The sequence below is a fragment of the Lissotriton helveticus genome, chromosome 6 (assembly GCF_964261635.1).
Source record: "Lissotriton helveticus chromosome 6, aLisHel1.1, whole genome shotgun sequence".
Lineage (NCBI taxonomy): Eukaryota > Metazoa > Chordata > Amphibia > Caudata > Salamandridae > Lissotriton > Lissotriton helveticus.
The window spans coordinates 828,763,303-828,779,963 of NC_136067.1; the positions used below are offsets into that span (position 1 = coordinate 828,763,303).

At 42.3% G+C, this 16,661-nt stretch overlaps 1 protein-coding gene across 5 annotated transcripts in view; it reads right to left on the bottom strand.

The window, feature by feature from the left end:
• The window catches only part of SOBP (sine oculis binding protein homolog), a 389,000-nt gene that overhangs the window by 55,769 nt on the left and 316,570 nt on the right, over window positions 1–16,661 (bottom strand). For 3 of the 5 annotated variants that reach the window (XM_078648419.1, XM_078648420.1, XM_078648417.1), the window contains one exon: window positions 4,934–5,065. The exons of the other annotated variants lie outside the window; for them this stretch is intronic. In XM_078648419.1, coding sequence (XP_078504545.1) covers window positions 4,934–5,065 — 132 coding nt within the window. The remainder of the gene's footprint in view (window positions 1–4,933; window positions 5,066–16,661) is intronic. 5 annotated transcript variants of the gene reach the window in all.

The window sequence follows — 16,661 nt, forward strand, 5'->3', positions numbered from 1 at the left end:
GCACTCCCTAATGGCTATGGGATCGTGAGAATTGACAGAGGAGCAGGACGGGGGGTGGGGGGAGGGGGGGCATCGCAATTATCTACAAACATGGCATCCGATGCTCGCTGGTACCTGCTAACATAGTAGATGGGGAAGCAGGCCTATTTACTATTAGTTTGGTTACAAACTACGTTGTGAAGGGGCTACTGATATACAGATCCCCTGGACCTCATCTGCGTTTTACCCCCAGCCTGATTGACTACCTCGTTCAACCAGCCATACGTTTTGAAAAACTATTGGTGCTGGGAGATATGAATTTGCATCTTGACGATGCACTTAGCTCTGGGGCGCAAGAGATACGCCATGAACTTGAAGTATTACACATAGTTTTAAAATCTGAACTCCCCACCCTTAAACTAGGGCATTTGCTAGACCCTATTTTTGCCAACTGGGATGCGCTGGAAACAGAGCCTCCACTTCTGGTGCTTTGGTCTGATCACTTTCTGATCCCGTTTAGGATCAAGCTGCCCATTTTAAAAACTCAGGAGGGAGCCAAGCCCGGAATAAAAAGAAGAAAGTGGGCTGGTTTCTCGCAGGGGGCTTTTGACCTGGCCTTCTTGAGGAAGGGTCCTCCCTCCGGGCAGGATGTAGATGAGGTCTGCAAATCTCTCGAGAGACATATTACTGTTGCTCTTGACTGTACCGCACCATGGTCTTCTAAAATGTCCACGAATAGTAAAACCGCGCCTTGGTTTAGCGAAGAGTTACAGTGTGCTAAAACCACTTGTAAACAGTTGGAAAGGCTATGGAGGAAGGCTTTCTCTGTTCGCCTGAAAGTAGACTATAAACTCAGCCTCAAGAACTACCATTCACTCATTAGAAAGGCAAAGGCAGCCTATTTTAATGAAAGAATATAAACAGCAGAGAACTCTACTAAAGAGATGTTTAAGATCTTTTCTGAGATTTCTTCCTTGGCATCTGCTGGAGCACCTTGCGCCGGCTCTGAGGAGTCATGCAATCGAGTAGCGGAATATTTTGCGGATAAGGTGGAGAGGATTTATTCTTCCTTTCCCAATTCGGCTCGTGATGGGAAAAGAGTGGAAATGAAAGTAGTGGATGTGGCTGAAATGCAGGGTCTTTTTTAATTTGATGTACCGCCTCAGGACATCCTTAAGAGAATTGCCATGGATATTTAATCAGGTTCGCCTAGGTACCCGGCTACCCCTAAGGTGTTGAGGAGTAGTATGGATGCACTAGAGCCTTTTCTGAGACATCTTTTAGAACTTTCTTTTAATTCAGGAGTGGTCCCAGAAATGTGGAAGGAGGCTGTAGTGCTTCCCCTACAGAAAAAGCCTCACATTAGTGCTGACCAGCTTGACAATCTGCGCACCATCTCTCTGCTCCCCTATTTTGCAAAGGTTGCGGAAAAGATTGTGAATTTCCAGCTTACTGCCCACATTTGCACCAATAACCTTCTTCGCCATTCCCAGTCCGGCTTTCGGGCTTTGCATTCCACAGAATCGGCCCTGCTGTACTCCACTGAGACCATCCGGAAGTATGTGGACGAAGGTCAGACTGCGGCCTTGATTCTTTTAGACTTAAGTGCTGCATTCAACACTGTCGCCCACCATACTTTGCTCCACGATCTGGAGAGAGGGGGTGTAGCTGGCAGAGCATTAAAATGGATGGAGTCCTTTTTATCCGAGCGCAGCTTTCGAGTTATGCAAGGAAACCATTACTCTAGAAACATCAAGCTGGCCAAGGGGGTGCCTCAGGGTTCTGTGTTGAGCCCTACACTGTTCAATCAGTTTGTCGCCCCCCTGGCTAAAATCTCAGATAAATATGGAATTAGTGCCTTGTCCTATGCTGATGATACCCAGCTAGTAGTCTCCCTGACCCAAGCTCGGGCAGATGCTGCCTCCAACTTTGTAGCCTGCCTCCAAGAACTGGCTGACTGGATGGCAAATATTTGCTTAAGGTTGAATGGCAGCAAGACCGAAGTGTTGGTGATTGGGAAAGCTCCTTCTGTTTGGTCCTTGGCATGGTGGCCCCAGTCTCTGGGCTCGACTCCCATACCTTGTGAGCGGGCTAAGAATCTTGGGGTCTGGGTGGATAACAAACTGTCCTTCGACTACCACACCAGGCAGGTGGCAGGTGCATGTTTTGGTATATTGAAGAGACTGCGGAAAACCCTTGATGCCCTTCCCACTGCATCTAGAAAGATCCTGGTCCATGCCATGGTAACATCTCACCTGGACTATGGTAACCTTTTATATTTGGGCGCAACTGCAAGATGCCTGCAGCGCCTACAGTGCATTCAGAATGCAGCGGCTAAACTAGTTCTCAGGCTCTCTAAAAGGGCCTCAGCGACTGGTGCGCTGGCTTCTCTGCACTGGCTCCCCATTAAGGAGAGGGTTAAGTTCAAGGCCTTATGCGAGAGTCATCGGATCTTACAAAGAAAGGGGCCCTCATATCTTCACAATCTTCTTTTACCCTATGTACCGACCAGACTCTTAAGGTCCGGCAGGAAAGGCACTGTACATGTCCCCAAAGTTAAGAGAGCCAGGATGGGTGTGCGATCGTTTCGATACTTGGCTGCCCAATTGTGGAATTCGCTCCCGCAGACACTCCATTTGGAGCACTCCGAAACGATCTTTCGGAAAGGTTTGAAGACCTACCTTTTCCCTGCGTCCTAATCTGTGTGATAGGCGCTTCTGTTCTTTACTGCCACTGCAGCGCGGGGACGCACTGGCTAGGTGTAACCAGGCGCTTTATAAATGTAACTATTATTATTATTAACAAAAACATCATCCTTCTGGACACATATAAGGACCACTGATGGTTTAATCAGATGATATTGTTTTTAAATAGTACTAGGTGCCAAGACAGTAAATGAATTATACTAAGGCAGTTCCCCTACAATTAATAATGCTTAAGCGTTATAATTGATAATGTTTTAAAACTATGAGTAAGTATAAAAAGCTCAAAATTATTTTGGGTCCCTACTTTTCTTATGGGAGGTGGAACATGTGAGAAAAGGAGTGGCAACCGATTAACATCACTTGGCAGGATTAATTAAGAATGCAGAACAGGAAGGAGTCCATGGCCTGATGATTGCATTTAATATTCATTCAGGAACCTGATGGATTATCTGGCTACTGGCAATGCTTCCTTGCTTTTAAAGAAATCTGAGAACCAAAAAGCAAAAAGCATAGGAACCACCAGCGACTGCGGGAGGAAAGACATCATGAAAGTGGTCCACTCTACCATGGGCAACAAATAAGTCTATTACATCTAGGTTTACAGTCATGTAGGATATTATTTAATTCAAAGAGCTGATGCAGTTAATGACTGGTCCACTCCTTCATTAGTTTGATGATGAAGAGAAGGTTAGAAATAGGACTGTATTTTAATAGTTCCTTTCTTCCAGAGAGTCTGGTTTCGTTTGGGGAATCCACTTATAAGAGATGTTGTTCCAAGAGCTACTCTTGATAGGAACCAGAATGCCTATATCGTTCTTTATTCTGGGGAGATTCCCTGTGGGCTGGCAGATACAAAATAGGGGTGTAAAGCAAAGACACTATATTTTTTTCAATGAATTTATAAAACACCTTTGCATAAGTGCGATAAACAGCAACATACGGTTGGTGCGAAAGAAACTGGAGTTTTAAACCGAATGTAACTACAGCACATTCAAAGAAGAAGGTTTTGGGTGATCAAACAGGCCCAACGTTGCATGGACAAGCTAAGGAAAAAAGATGTTTGGAAGAGACACAAAAATACAGTTTAAGAATTTGAGGACAATACTGAGTACATTTAAATTCAAAGCAGAAATATCAGTATTGCTAACAAAGAGGGAACGGGACCCAACGCAATGAATTCAAGTGATGAATGATATGAGACAAGAAGGGAAACTTGAAAAGTCAAAGGAAAGACTAATTGATGATTGACAAAGCGGGTGAGGAGACACCGTGAGACCTAAAATGAAGGAAGTAACAAAGTCAAAGAGGGATAACATCAAGCTCAAAATCGGACCTTCAGCAACATGAAAGGTTATGGACTGAGTTTTGGAAATCGTAGAACCCAGGAGATTATGGAAATGAAAATGAGAGAAATATCAAGTAGGAGTGAAGAAATATAAAGAGATGTCAAAGACGACAGTTGAAAACAGTTCCAGATGGGAATGAGAAGAATCAGGTTGGTTTACATTTGACCTTGCAATGCACTCCCACGCTTCATGTGGGAGGACAAATGAAGAAGTGAAGTTCAGAGGAGTTGAACAGACCTTGGTGACAATACACCAAATCGTTGATAACAGCCAGGCAGTAAGGGATCATTAATGAGTGTGAGGAGAAAATGGAAAGAAGGAAAAACATCTGCATCGTGTTGACACACTCCAAGAGAGAAAATGATAGAAAGGGATGAAATATGGACGAAGTATAGGCAGGTAAATGCAAGGGCATGGGACAGAATGCAAGACCATGATGATAAAGTTCGAAAGACAGAGAAAAAAGATTAGCTGACGTGACTGAGACAGAGCAATGGAGAGATACGAAGGAAATCATGAGTGGACATCGACATGGTCACAAAGAAAGAAAGGGGAGGGTGTTTATGAGGGTGTTTATGACTGTGGCCACTTTTTCTGTCTCCCCTTATTGTCTTTACCAGTTTGTCTGTTTCTTCCTGTTCAATACTGTTCCCATCAAAGGGGCAAACTTGGTCCACCTGCAGATCTGTGTAGCCTACTAGCACCCTTTTCCCATCCTCCACCCTTGCACATTCAGATATTTTATTCAGGGCTATTCTTTAAATGATACATCTGGCAATCACTGATTTATTCTACAAGCACCCCTACTGAAGGATCTCCCACCCAATCACTCTAAATTTCCATGAACTTCACGTCTTGAGAATTGGAAATACCACTTTCTGAAATAAAACAAAGTTTACATACCATAGCCATTTCCTTGGTACAAAATGAAGTTCTTGCACTTGCTGTCTTGATCAGTTCTGTATTTTTCCTGTTTCTTTTCCTCTTACGAGTGGGTTTTAAACTAATAATTTCAGACTCGGGACTGTTTTTTCCCTGGGGGATAAAAGGAATACTTCCACTCAAAATGATTATCTTTAAGCTGGAGTCTCCATTGCGCCCAGCCCGCCCTGAGACCACCTTTTTTCTAGCCCAAAACATTAAAAAAAGATCTGATCACCGAACTAGTGATTGTTATGACTTAAGATGCAGAGCTTCCTGGAACCAGGCTGGGCTTCGGGTTGTGATGCTTTACCAGCCCAGGTGACATTGAATCCAGTGATTAGACCTGGAGCACCTTTCATACCTCTCCTAGGAATCTGCCATTTTGGAGCCCTTTTCCTGTATTGCTATTTTTGCCCCTCACAATAGTCAGCCATCTTGGCCACCAGCACCTATGACTGCAAAACCAAACAAAATCAAATACTGCTCCTGCAAGGTCCCAGTGCCCTTCCTCAGACATCCATTGGATATCAGACTGCGGCTTTACTGATATTCTCTACCGCTGTGTTGTAGTATTGATCTATTTGTTTATTTCAGCTCTAATGTCACATGCAGCTTGATAAATATTCTCACTCCCTCTAAAAACATTTACAGATCCTGCTTAGAAATTCTTGACAGTATGCTTGTGTTTTCAATAATGCATTAAGTTACCTGCCCAAGAAATGCTGTGACTAATTTGCTTCTGTATCATTATTGATTCCGGACTGTTCAAAGAACTTTTCCACCAATAAACCAAACATATCTGCGATGAAGAAGTTTAAACTTAACACAATAAAGTCAGCCCAGCCGGAAACAAGCTTGGAACAAACCTGGCGCATTTAAGGATTATAGGCATCATTTCAAGATATTTTACTTAGAGTCTCTGAGGAAGGGATCCCTAATTTTATTAACTCTTTTCAGTTGGATTAACACCCTGCTACTGTAATATATCAAAACAAAGGTGGAGGGGAGGGGCTGTCTTTGACAAAAAGGGACTCTGTAAGGCAAGAAACAAATTAGTACTGAAGAATTAATGATTCATATCTGTCTAAAGGATTGATCATTGAAGATGAGGTCAATGAATTTATGATACAAATGGCAAGTTCGCTGAATGCAATAAATCCGGAAAGCATAATTCACTCTCCGACTACCTAGCCGTACCTTGCCTGTAATTATGGATTAAGTTGATTGCTTATGACGATGGTCTGGAGTGATCCAGCCATGTAGGCACTTCATCTCCATAAAAGGGCATTTGCATGTCTATGAAATTGTTCCACGTGACTAATGTCATTCGGTGCACAGCACACATTCTACAGGTGTTTCCTTTGTGTGGAAGCGGCTCTTACCCATAGTGCAGGGGATTTCATGAGTTTACCATCCCAACAGCAGTTGATGACCGAAGAATTTTTCAACTTGTTTCAAGCCTGTTATTTCCTCCATGGTCATGAAATGTACTCCAAGACCAACGTGAAAAGAGCAGGAGTGGAGAAAACGTTGGGCACTAGTGTGTCAGTGAAATCCTACCAGTGATAGAATCTTGCACAAAAGTTCCCAGCATTAATAAGTGATCTCACTAAAACACATCTATTGGTGTACTCCACATTACCATCCACTATTACACCTGCCGGGATGCAGGGCTGAGGAATCTTTGCAAAGCACTAAATTTAAGTTGATAATATGTGACTAGGGTGAAGCATTTGCTAAATAATTCTGCATCTTTGCTGCTCAAATCCCAACAACGTTGACTCGGTCTTTTATCCTCCTATGACTGATAAAAACAAGCACATAATCGCAGTAGAATAATAGTGCAAAGATAGATGTTTACCTTTCTAGATGGGAACAAAACTTTACTTTTTCATAATCTACTTTTCACCTGTCCACTGGCTCAGAGCAAACAGCTGAAAAATAAAACAATATTTTACTATTGTTTTATTTTTCAGCTGCTGGCTGAGCCAGCGTGTGCAGAGAGAGGCAGGGGTCGGACCATTGGAGGGGGAGGAGGAGTGGTAGGTGCACTTTTAAGTGCGCATGTCAGATTGTCCGTCCGTCTTAGGCATGCCATGCCAGGCGCACTTAGGTTTCTCCAACCCAGCTGTATTGCACAGTGTGAGAAACAGCACAGACCCCCTGTGCTTGAGCGAGCCAAAATACAGCATTGGATGTCAGTGATGCTGTCCCAGGGGCTACTGGGACCAGGAACTGGAAGCAAAGGAGCATGAGGCAGCCCTGGCAGCACCAGGTAAGTCTTTTATTATTATTAAAATCCCCGCCGTGTGCTCCCCCTCACTTCCTCCGTACGTCTTACCACTCTTCATCTGGGTCAGCTGCCACTGCTGTTTACATGCTCAAAAATGTAACCATTATAGAACAGTCTTTAAGATACAAGCTGAATAAAAATATATTTTCATTTTACAAATAATTTATGGATGCTGTCAAAAGTTCATAGGGATCTCTTAATTCATCGAGTGGTCTTACATCAGAAGGGCGGAGGCGTGGCCTCCTTCACTTCAGAAGGATTAACAGCCCACCAGCAAAAACCCCTAATGACCCCTTCCAGTAATTAACCCTTTGCAGGTGATCACTATTAATGTAACATCTCTATTTGTCATAATAAAAATGGAAATTGGAGGACTATTGGGATCAAATGTCTACTCTTATTAAGGCATAGGGATCCCTGCCATTTACATGGACAGTGAATATAGTGCCGGCACATTGGAAACCTGCAAGCAGAGAGGTCTGCAACCCCTTACAGCCCCTGTCCTTACTCTGCAACCTTACACAAAGGGTTGCATTGTCGCATTCATGGAGTGGGCTGTGTACATCTAACTGCACCCAGGCCAGTTTCCCTCAGGCCAGATTAGAACATTGGTCAAAGTATGAAGGTTTCTGCCTGTTATAGCGATGCTCTGCACAAACACAGTGCAGCTCTATAACAGGACCAGGCTGTTTGTGCAGTCCAACATAACATTTAGTACACAACTTTTATATCATGCTTATTTACCTTAATGGCCCAATGGATCAAGCACATCCACAATTTATTTTTTCTACAGAGTTTTATATAGCGTAAGCTTGACCCGAATCGGGTATCAGAGTGCTTTACATCGTACCAGTTGCATTACATGAGAACACATTCATTTTTGTTAGGCTCGGGGAGATTAAGTGATTTGCTCAGAATCACAGGATGTTCAGCGTCATTGCCAAGACTCAAACCCAGTTCCCCAGATTCAAGGTTGACCGCCACAACCGTTAGGCCAACTCCTCTTCCTTCATCACAATGAAAAGGTCATCACTGAGACCTGTTTAATATATTACAAAACAATGCCCATCTTACACAATACAATTGCATACAATTGTATAAAAATATATGTCCATCGTTAAAATATTCAAATATTAAGGCGCTTTTCTGAGCAGCGACATCTGACAAAAAACTTTAGTTCATCAATAAAAGCCGCTTTCACTATTCCCGTCGGTGATCTGGTAACTTGAGTTCTTTACCACAGTGCCTACGAATTCTCTCAGGTTTTAGAATAACACCTAAGTCCTCGGCTCATTATTACAGTTTGTTGACTTACTTCATATGCAAGAAAGCTCTCCAAGATGAAGACACATTTATATACAGTGATAATGCATACTTCACGTACCAAGTGCATGGTACCTTTACAAGGAGTTACATTTTAATTTAATGTCAGTTTTAAATCATATTTATTATCAAGTTGCTGGTTCGGTTCTTATCTCGAACCCACTTTAGTGCAACAGCTTTCTAGGGACTCTTCAAAAGGATTCCATTGGTTGGATACTCCTGTCATAAATCTTCTCCAAAGACATTTTATTTGATGGACATAGGGACACATGCATCAACGAAAATATCGATCGCAACCGGGCAAATTTGCAGAATCTGCCCCTTTGGGACTGGTATTTTTGCTTTTGGGATGCTTCAACCCAAATGCAAAATCGCAATTTAAGTAATGACAAAATTTGTGATTACTTGAATTGCGAATGCATTTAGGGAATCGCATATTGCGATTCCCTAAATGCAATGCATGATGCAATTTCAAATTGCAAATTTGCAATTAGGGATCGCAAATTACCATCAAATTAAGCTGATGGTAACTTGCAAAAACTTTGAAAAGTGCATTTTTCAAACTTTCTTGTTACAAACACACACACGCCCTTGGGTCCTTTTCTTTCCAATCCTACATGCACAGGGATTAGCGAGTCCTAAATATCGATATCTTAAAATTCGCTATTTAGGATTCGCAAATCCTGACTTTGATGCATGTGGCCCATAGTTCCTATCCGCTGCAAATACAAGAAGGCCAATACAAAATATTAGCAATGTGGGTACAGAGAAGGGCATACCGAGGGGGGGAAATGTGTGTTACCCTCATGACTGAACTGTAGCTCCAGACCTCTCTACCGAGGTGTGGTACCATAATTGATGGAAAAGAAGAGTTTTACTTGCTCAGCATTTGTAGGGTTACCTATCTATACCTCTAGGATCTCTGTATCCATCAAGTCCACCCCAACCTATGTTCCAATTTAGGAAACAGGTAAAAACGCATCTCTTTGAAGAACACTAGATCATGATGCATGAACAGTCCACTTCTGTTCCCAGAACCGAGCTACTTCACCATGCAGGAACTGATTGTGTATCTGATTTTGACCACATACAGGCTGCGCTACCTTTCGGCTGGTTTCACTCTATACAAAAGGAACATCTACACAAGCATACTTATAAATGTTCAATCCTTTTCTACTTTTTGAAGAATGCCACAGGTTTGCCTCACATGTTGAAGGCAGATGATGCAACTTATTCTGGAGTGCAATCTGTTTTCAGTATAATCCACTTCTATTAAATACTTACTTCAGGAAAATGTGGATCAGGAAAATATTGCTTTTATGATTGCTCCAGACGGGCCTGACTATGCAGTGAAAAAGACACTGAGGGTTTGATCAATTGAAGCACTCAACATGGTGTACAACAGCAAAAAGGAATGTGACTGTTAGAAAAAACACAGTAATTCAATTTCCCCCAAAGTGCTCGCATCTAAAGAGATTTGCATACAACATGCATATGCAATTATTTTCATACCAAAGTGGATGCATGCATTAGGAGTGGCACACAAAGGTCATCATTCGCCTGTATTGAATTGAGTACTGCTTCTTCATTCGTGCCAGTCAAATAATAATAATGTATTGTAATGATTTTCATTTACAGGAGGCTGTCACTGCTTTGTAGCTCTGTAGCCCTTTCAATAACACATGCCAGCACCACCCACGCCAGTGTTGCTTCCTGAAGTTACTGTGCAAAGAGCTCAGATCCACTCAGCCCATTAAGATTCACAGATCTGGCTTAGTACAAACCGGGGCAGAGTCACAGGGGCAAGAGGTGACTCAGTCTTCTTGTACTCAGTGAAGGCTCGAAGGGCGTGAGGTGATGCCGCAGCGGCGGGCAGGCTTGTGAAGGTCTCCGGAGACAATGGTTACCCAAAAGACTAGTATAGGACAGGGTGGGAATGGAAAGAGCTAAATGTCAACCAGGAGGAGAATTCAACATTGGCGCTTCCTCCATCTCACAATCCCAATAGAGATTTAGAATCAGGTCTGTCCCCCTGAACTAGCACTTTGTCAACACATTAACTCCGACTGAAAATCAGTCACAAAGCCCTGAACAAGAATACAACTGTCTATTATTTTCAGTAGGAGAGATGCATATTTGCTAAGACAAATATCTATAACCATGCTCCTTTTTACGGCGGTGCACAATAATAAACACCTACGGACACTCCCAACCTTAACGCCACACTTTCACATGGCCAGCTCTCCTTTCGACCCTCCGCAATCCACTTCCAAGAGAAACTAGGACACATTACATACAGAAAGATTATTCTGCAACAGGTTTTAAGAATTGCGAAATTTTTTAGGGGTGTTTTTAAGCAACAGCCTTTTTAGATCCATTACTGTTGTTTTCTTTTGGTATGAATGTAGATAGGCTTTTATGGACTTTCAACCAGCCCTCTTTATCCATTGGTCGGTTATGGCGTCATTTGCAGTTTTCTTCCACCTACCACAGCATGGGGTAATAGGTCAGCCCAATTCAGCCATTGGACAACTTCACTGCCAGTGATGAAGTTCTGCTATTTCACAAGACGCATACACACAAAGTAGTTTTTGTCATTGCCAGGAATTACTATGACAATGTGCGCTTTGTATGACCCAAAAATATTTTTGCTTTTAACCATTTTTTAAAGGTTAAGGAGGACCAGGAAGCTTCCCAACAATAATGTTTTGCAAAAAACATGAAACGGCAAATAAAGCATTGACAACGCCAAATGGCTGTAAGTCAACACCAGACCTACTTGCTTCTCCATATTGCAGTCCACCCCTTCATTCGGATTTTCAGTTGTCTCTTGGAGGTGGCAGCAGGATAAAGGGGATAGGTGGTTGCTTCCACTGCTGGAATTCAAGTATATAGTCAAACATTCTGCATCCAGGGGCTCTTGACTTTTTTCCATCTGCAAAGGGCGCAGACACATGTAAATGTAAGTACCTATGTGAGGAAGCCTCCTGGGAAAATGGGATGGTCCAGAACTGTACACTGACCTCTAGGATGAACGTGATGAATGGTAGACAACCTGGCAGAGACTAACGCAAGGACAGCGGGAGCTGCAAAAAGATGACTTTAATGAAGAAGTTGTGAAAAATAGTAATGTTTTTCATTTTAAAGCGTGTTAGACATCTAGCGTCTTTCAGTTGATTCACCTAGCTATAAATATCACCAGACAAAAATACCTTGGTTGGCTGGATTGCGTATCACACAACTACAGCAGTGCTCACCAGGGCACCCAGGGGTATCATTAAACGCAAACTTTTGCTCGATTTGCTTCTACAAGGAAAAAAGATTAAAAAAACAATTCATATTCCCCTACAATATGATGCCAGCAGCCAGCGAGAAGATCCAATTTACCTTCCTGGGGCCTGTCCAACTCCGAAGAACAGAGTGAACACTTCCTCAGTACATTTAAGAGTATTTATATGTTGGTGGACTCAAGCCAACGTACTACTTATGCGCTCAGTGGCTTGATATCATTCACCGGTTTTCCTGTGAATTCTGTAGCAACGTATGCCACCAGACCACTTGGAAGACGCGGCCTCAGCAGAAACTCGACTCGCGCCTCTTGATATGGGCAAACCCAACACCAGGCTGTGGGATTGTGTAACTCTTTCCATCCTTGTGCTCCTCGAGTGCAGCGGCTTGCATTGGCAGGCTAGACTTTATTTTGATATAACTGCCCAGTGCGTTGGAAGGCCTGCCATGAGGTTACCCACTTAGGCGCACTCTTGGATCTGAAAGGAATTCTGAGCGACTGCGGATGCAACACAACGGAGGCGGTAATCAATCTGTCAAGTTACTGGGATGAGGTTCCTCCATTAGTTCGACTTATAAATGCCCTCTGGGTCATAAAGTACTGGGCGATATTATTTAATGGACAAACACATTTGCTAAAATCTTCCTCCTCTCCTCCCGAGCACAAACATGCATTAACCCTCCTGTAATTAGATGGCAAATAATAATTCTAGCCATAAGTAATATAGTAAATCCTTAACTGCCACCGCTTTGATCAGAGAGAGAGAGAGTGCGTGTGTGTTGGAGGTGTGTGTGTGTGTATATATATATTCTCAGTGAGTGTGAAATCAAAATGGCGGATAACGGTCACAGAAATCATTTACTTGAGTTAAAACAACTGCTCCTGCAAAGACTATCAACAAAGTCACCCCAAAGTGGCAATGAAAAATGAAATCAGCGGGAAAATATTCTGGGAGTTTTAATGTCTGGAATTGGCACAAGGTCAATGATAAGAAGCTATCTGCAAAGAACTTTGTGCAGAAAAGTATCTTTGTGAGAGCAACAAGCTGAAAAGCCAAATATTCTCCCAGGAGCTGATGATGCCAGGTGTAAAACTACCCTACATTAATGAGCAACCAATACTACCCTGTCTGCTAAGTACACCCAGACTTACCTTTCAGACTAACTGTGCATTTTTTAAATCACCATAAACAACTGAGAAAAAAGCTCCAAATACACCCTAAAGCATTACTTTCATGAAAGCCCCTTAAAATATAAGAGTTCAAAACCTTCTATTGTTTCAATTAATAAACTATGATTTTGTTCCAATTATATAAAGACCAAGGCTACACAAAAGGTGCACTTGACAAATGACTTGCCTCTTGGTTCACTAATGGCATTGTTTTTAGATTGGGGGGGGGAGACAAAATCATGTTTGAAAACTATTACTGTTTTTATATGCCTCTCAATTCAGTGATATAATCTGATCTACTAAGATAAAACACTCATGCATGTTAACAAAATACACTTTTTGAGGTTTGCAGAGTTTATCATGTTTTTTAACATGTTTAGTGTAAGATGTCTTTAGGTGTTCCTAAAGATAAACTGTCTGGGACACCTTATTTTCTTCTTTACCGTAATGTGTCAATAAATGCTTCCCTCTTCGTTTCACAGATTTCTGAATGTTCCTGCTCTATCAAGGGAACAGCAGCCCAGTGCTGCTGTTCACCAGTGGGCCACAATTAAAGGATAGGAGGGCCGCACGCGGTCCCCGGGCCGAGTATCCCTGCTCAAAAGCATATCATTTTGTGTGTTTGTTCCACATGCAATTTCATTGGGGAGTTGTGCCAAGGTGTTTAGCGAACTGTCAAGCGTCCATTCTGTGGGCATGAGCAGAGAACCACTCTTATCACCTTCTTTGTTGGAAAACGCTTCTACAGTACAATATAATATAACAAGTCTCCAATTATTTTGCACACATGCGTTGTCTTTACATTCATGAGGCAAACAGCAGCTGCTGCACGGTCGTCCTCAATGCTGGGAGGGAGACCCAGATCACAGATCTTGAGTTCCCCTTCACTGTCTTCCTTATCCGTCCTCCCTTTTGTAAAAGTGCCCAGTCCATATGGGCTTCCCCCCAAACCAAAAGAGACTTCTATCAACTTACCAATGCCTGCTTCTCAAACTAAGATTGTGGTTTGCATTCCCTGGTATCGCTTTGTTTACCTTCCTCATTTAGAAAGGTAAGACAGCTCACCAATGTTTGCAGGTGTTGCATTGCGATGCCTACAGGTTCATTTGCAGATAGGTTTGGCATAAGCTTGTTGAGTAGTTTCTGACACTTCTGTTTGTCTTTCTCCAGTGGAATCAATGTACCTTTGCCGATAGAGAATTTGAATTACAAAATATTGTTAGGAAGGCAATGTTTGATGTTCAGCTGCCTTCCCTGCCCCTGGCTTGTCTACAAACATATTCATGATAACACCATTCCGAAGTACCATTTTGAAACATGTGTATGTCTTGAAGATGTAATGGAGATGATAATAGCTGAAGGTGATTCAAGCTTTTGGATACAAATATTTATTGGATATAGTGATACTGTGGATCCTGTTTGTTGGTTCTTGTGAATAATGCTGCTGGTTCCTCTCACTGCTGTCTAGATTACTGGGTCAGTTTTTGGCTTTTAAAATATCATCTACTCATCAGTTTGTCAGAAGGATCTTTATGCTTAAAGCGTTTCCCTCCTGCTGCTTGTGACATCTTTATGGTGACACTCACTGGCTTGGAGCACTGTACTTTCTTGCAACTACAGCAGCGCTTTATTTGAGCCGGTGGTGTCTGGTGCTCAGCACCGGCTCTTAACCCCTTCGGGGCTGATGACGAGCTCAGCTCGTCATGAGCCTAACCTGCCGTGTGCTGATGACGAACTGAGCTCGTCATGTAACGTGGCTTTTTGCGAAACGCAGCGCGCAGCAGGAAAACCGCTAGCGCGCATGCGGTTAATTGTCAACATGGGGGCTTGTACCAGTCTGCCACATGGTGGCACTGCTAAAAATAACTATTGACTTCCCCCAAACCATTCTTATAGCTTTTTGGGCCTAGAGTAAGCTGAATTGTCACACTTGTAGAAGTGTGATGGTTAGTAGTTGTGTTGTTTATGTCATTGGCAGCATGGCAGGGGTTGTGTGTGTTGCAAGCTGCTGTGGCCTCCTGACCAGGGCCATGGCACTTATTTTTTTTTTTTTTTACAAATTAAGCACTGACAAACTGGCTACAGAAAGGAATCACCAAACCATAGACTTCAAGAAGAGACCATATAAGGTACGACCGCTGCATCCGGCCCTCGACAGTGGTATAGGTGGAGAGGAAAGCTCCTTTTTATTGCAAGCCTTTTCCGAAGCAGCAGTAACATTTTGGACTACTGCCCTGGACCAGCTTTGGAGATTATTACTGCAACGTAAGAACATACATATATCGATTAAGTGCGCACTACAGAGGTTCAGAATGATAATGGAAACACCCTGCAGTGCTAACCATGGGCGTCATATGACATACTGTAATAATGTGATACTTTTCTCCAATTGATAACAGCGGTTTGTGGTACCTAGTGGCAGCAAAAATTAATTTCTGTGTTTTGCCTGTCCTGAAAAAAACAAAAATAATCATAGTTGCTAAACGTGGTGTGTTGGTAGCACCCAGAGATTTGAGATTGTTTTTAGACACACTAAAATGGTTATTGAAGCAAGAGTTTTTAAACATAATAAATCGTTTATACAGCTTAGTATAATATTTTACCGAAAGTGAATAATAATAATGTCCACAAGATTCTGCTCTTTGATATCAAAAAAAGTCAAGAAAGGGAGCATGGGTTATGTTTGTACAGTCAACACGTTTCTAGGATCCTCTGCTTCTTCAAGGCCAATAAATAGAACAACACAATTCATTAGATCCTCTGCAAGAACTGGAGATAACAGACCAGACCTACCAGTTCTGTTACGAGACCCGATCAAAAGGATGGGTCATAAATGTAATAAGTCACTCTTTAATGATCATTGTGCATAATGATGCAGAATCAATTGTGAGACTGATAACGCGTCAATACAGTCCATAGACCATGAATGCACTGGGTCCACAGCAAAGCCTGAGTTTTAATATTTATGACAATAACAAACTAGATTCTTGCAGCGGCACTGGTCATCACAAAAATAATTGATAGCACTGTGCTAAACAATACCATTGGAGCTTTTTATGTAATTGGGCCAATAATCTGCTGTGTACAATGCTTTTTACAAACATAACATCCATTCAATAACGCTGGAAAACTTTATAATAAACAGTATTACTATAAAGCATTAATGGCCAAAAACAGCTTCATCCAAAGTTCACTTTCTTAGCACAAGCAGCTGCCAGTAGAAAACAAGCATTGGCAAAGCCAATATGCCTGGAATTGGCCGCCAGCTTTTGGCTTTGTGAATGCTAGTTTTGTTTGACATGATTTTTGCAAATATAATTGTTGGGGAAACCAACTGGCCTTCGCCAATCTAAAGAAAAACATAGCTAAAAGAAAAAATATTTTTTGGGTCTCAAAGACAACACATTGCCACAGAAGTTGCTGGCATTGAAGGGAACTACTTTGTGTTTGGTTGTGCTTCTTAGAAAGAGAAGATAGCACCACTCACACTGAAGTTGGACAGTGGCTAAAGTGGGCTGACCCATTGCCCTATGATATGTGCTGCGGTGGGCAGAATCAAAATATGAATGACACGATAGCAGACCAATGGATGAAGAGGACAGGCTCCAAATGGCCTTGGCCAGCAGTGGATA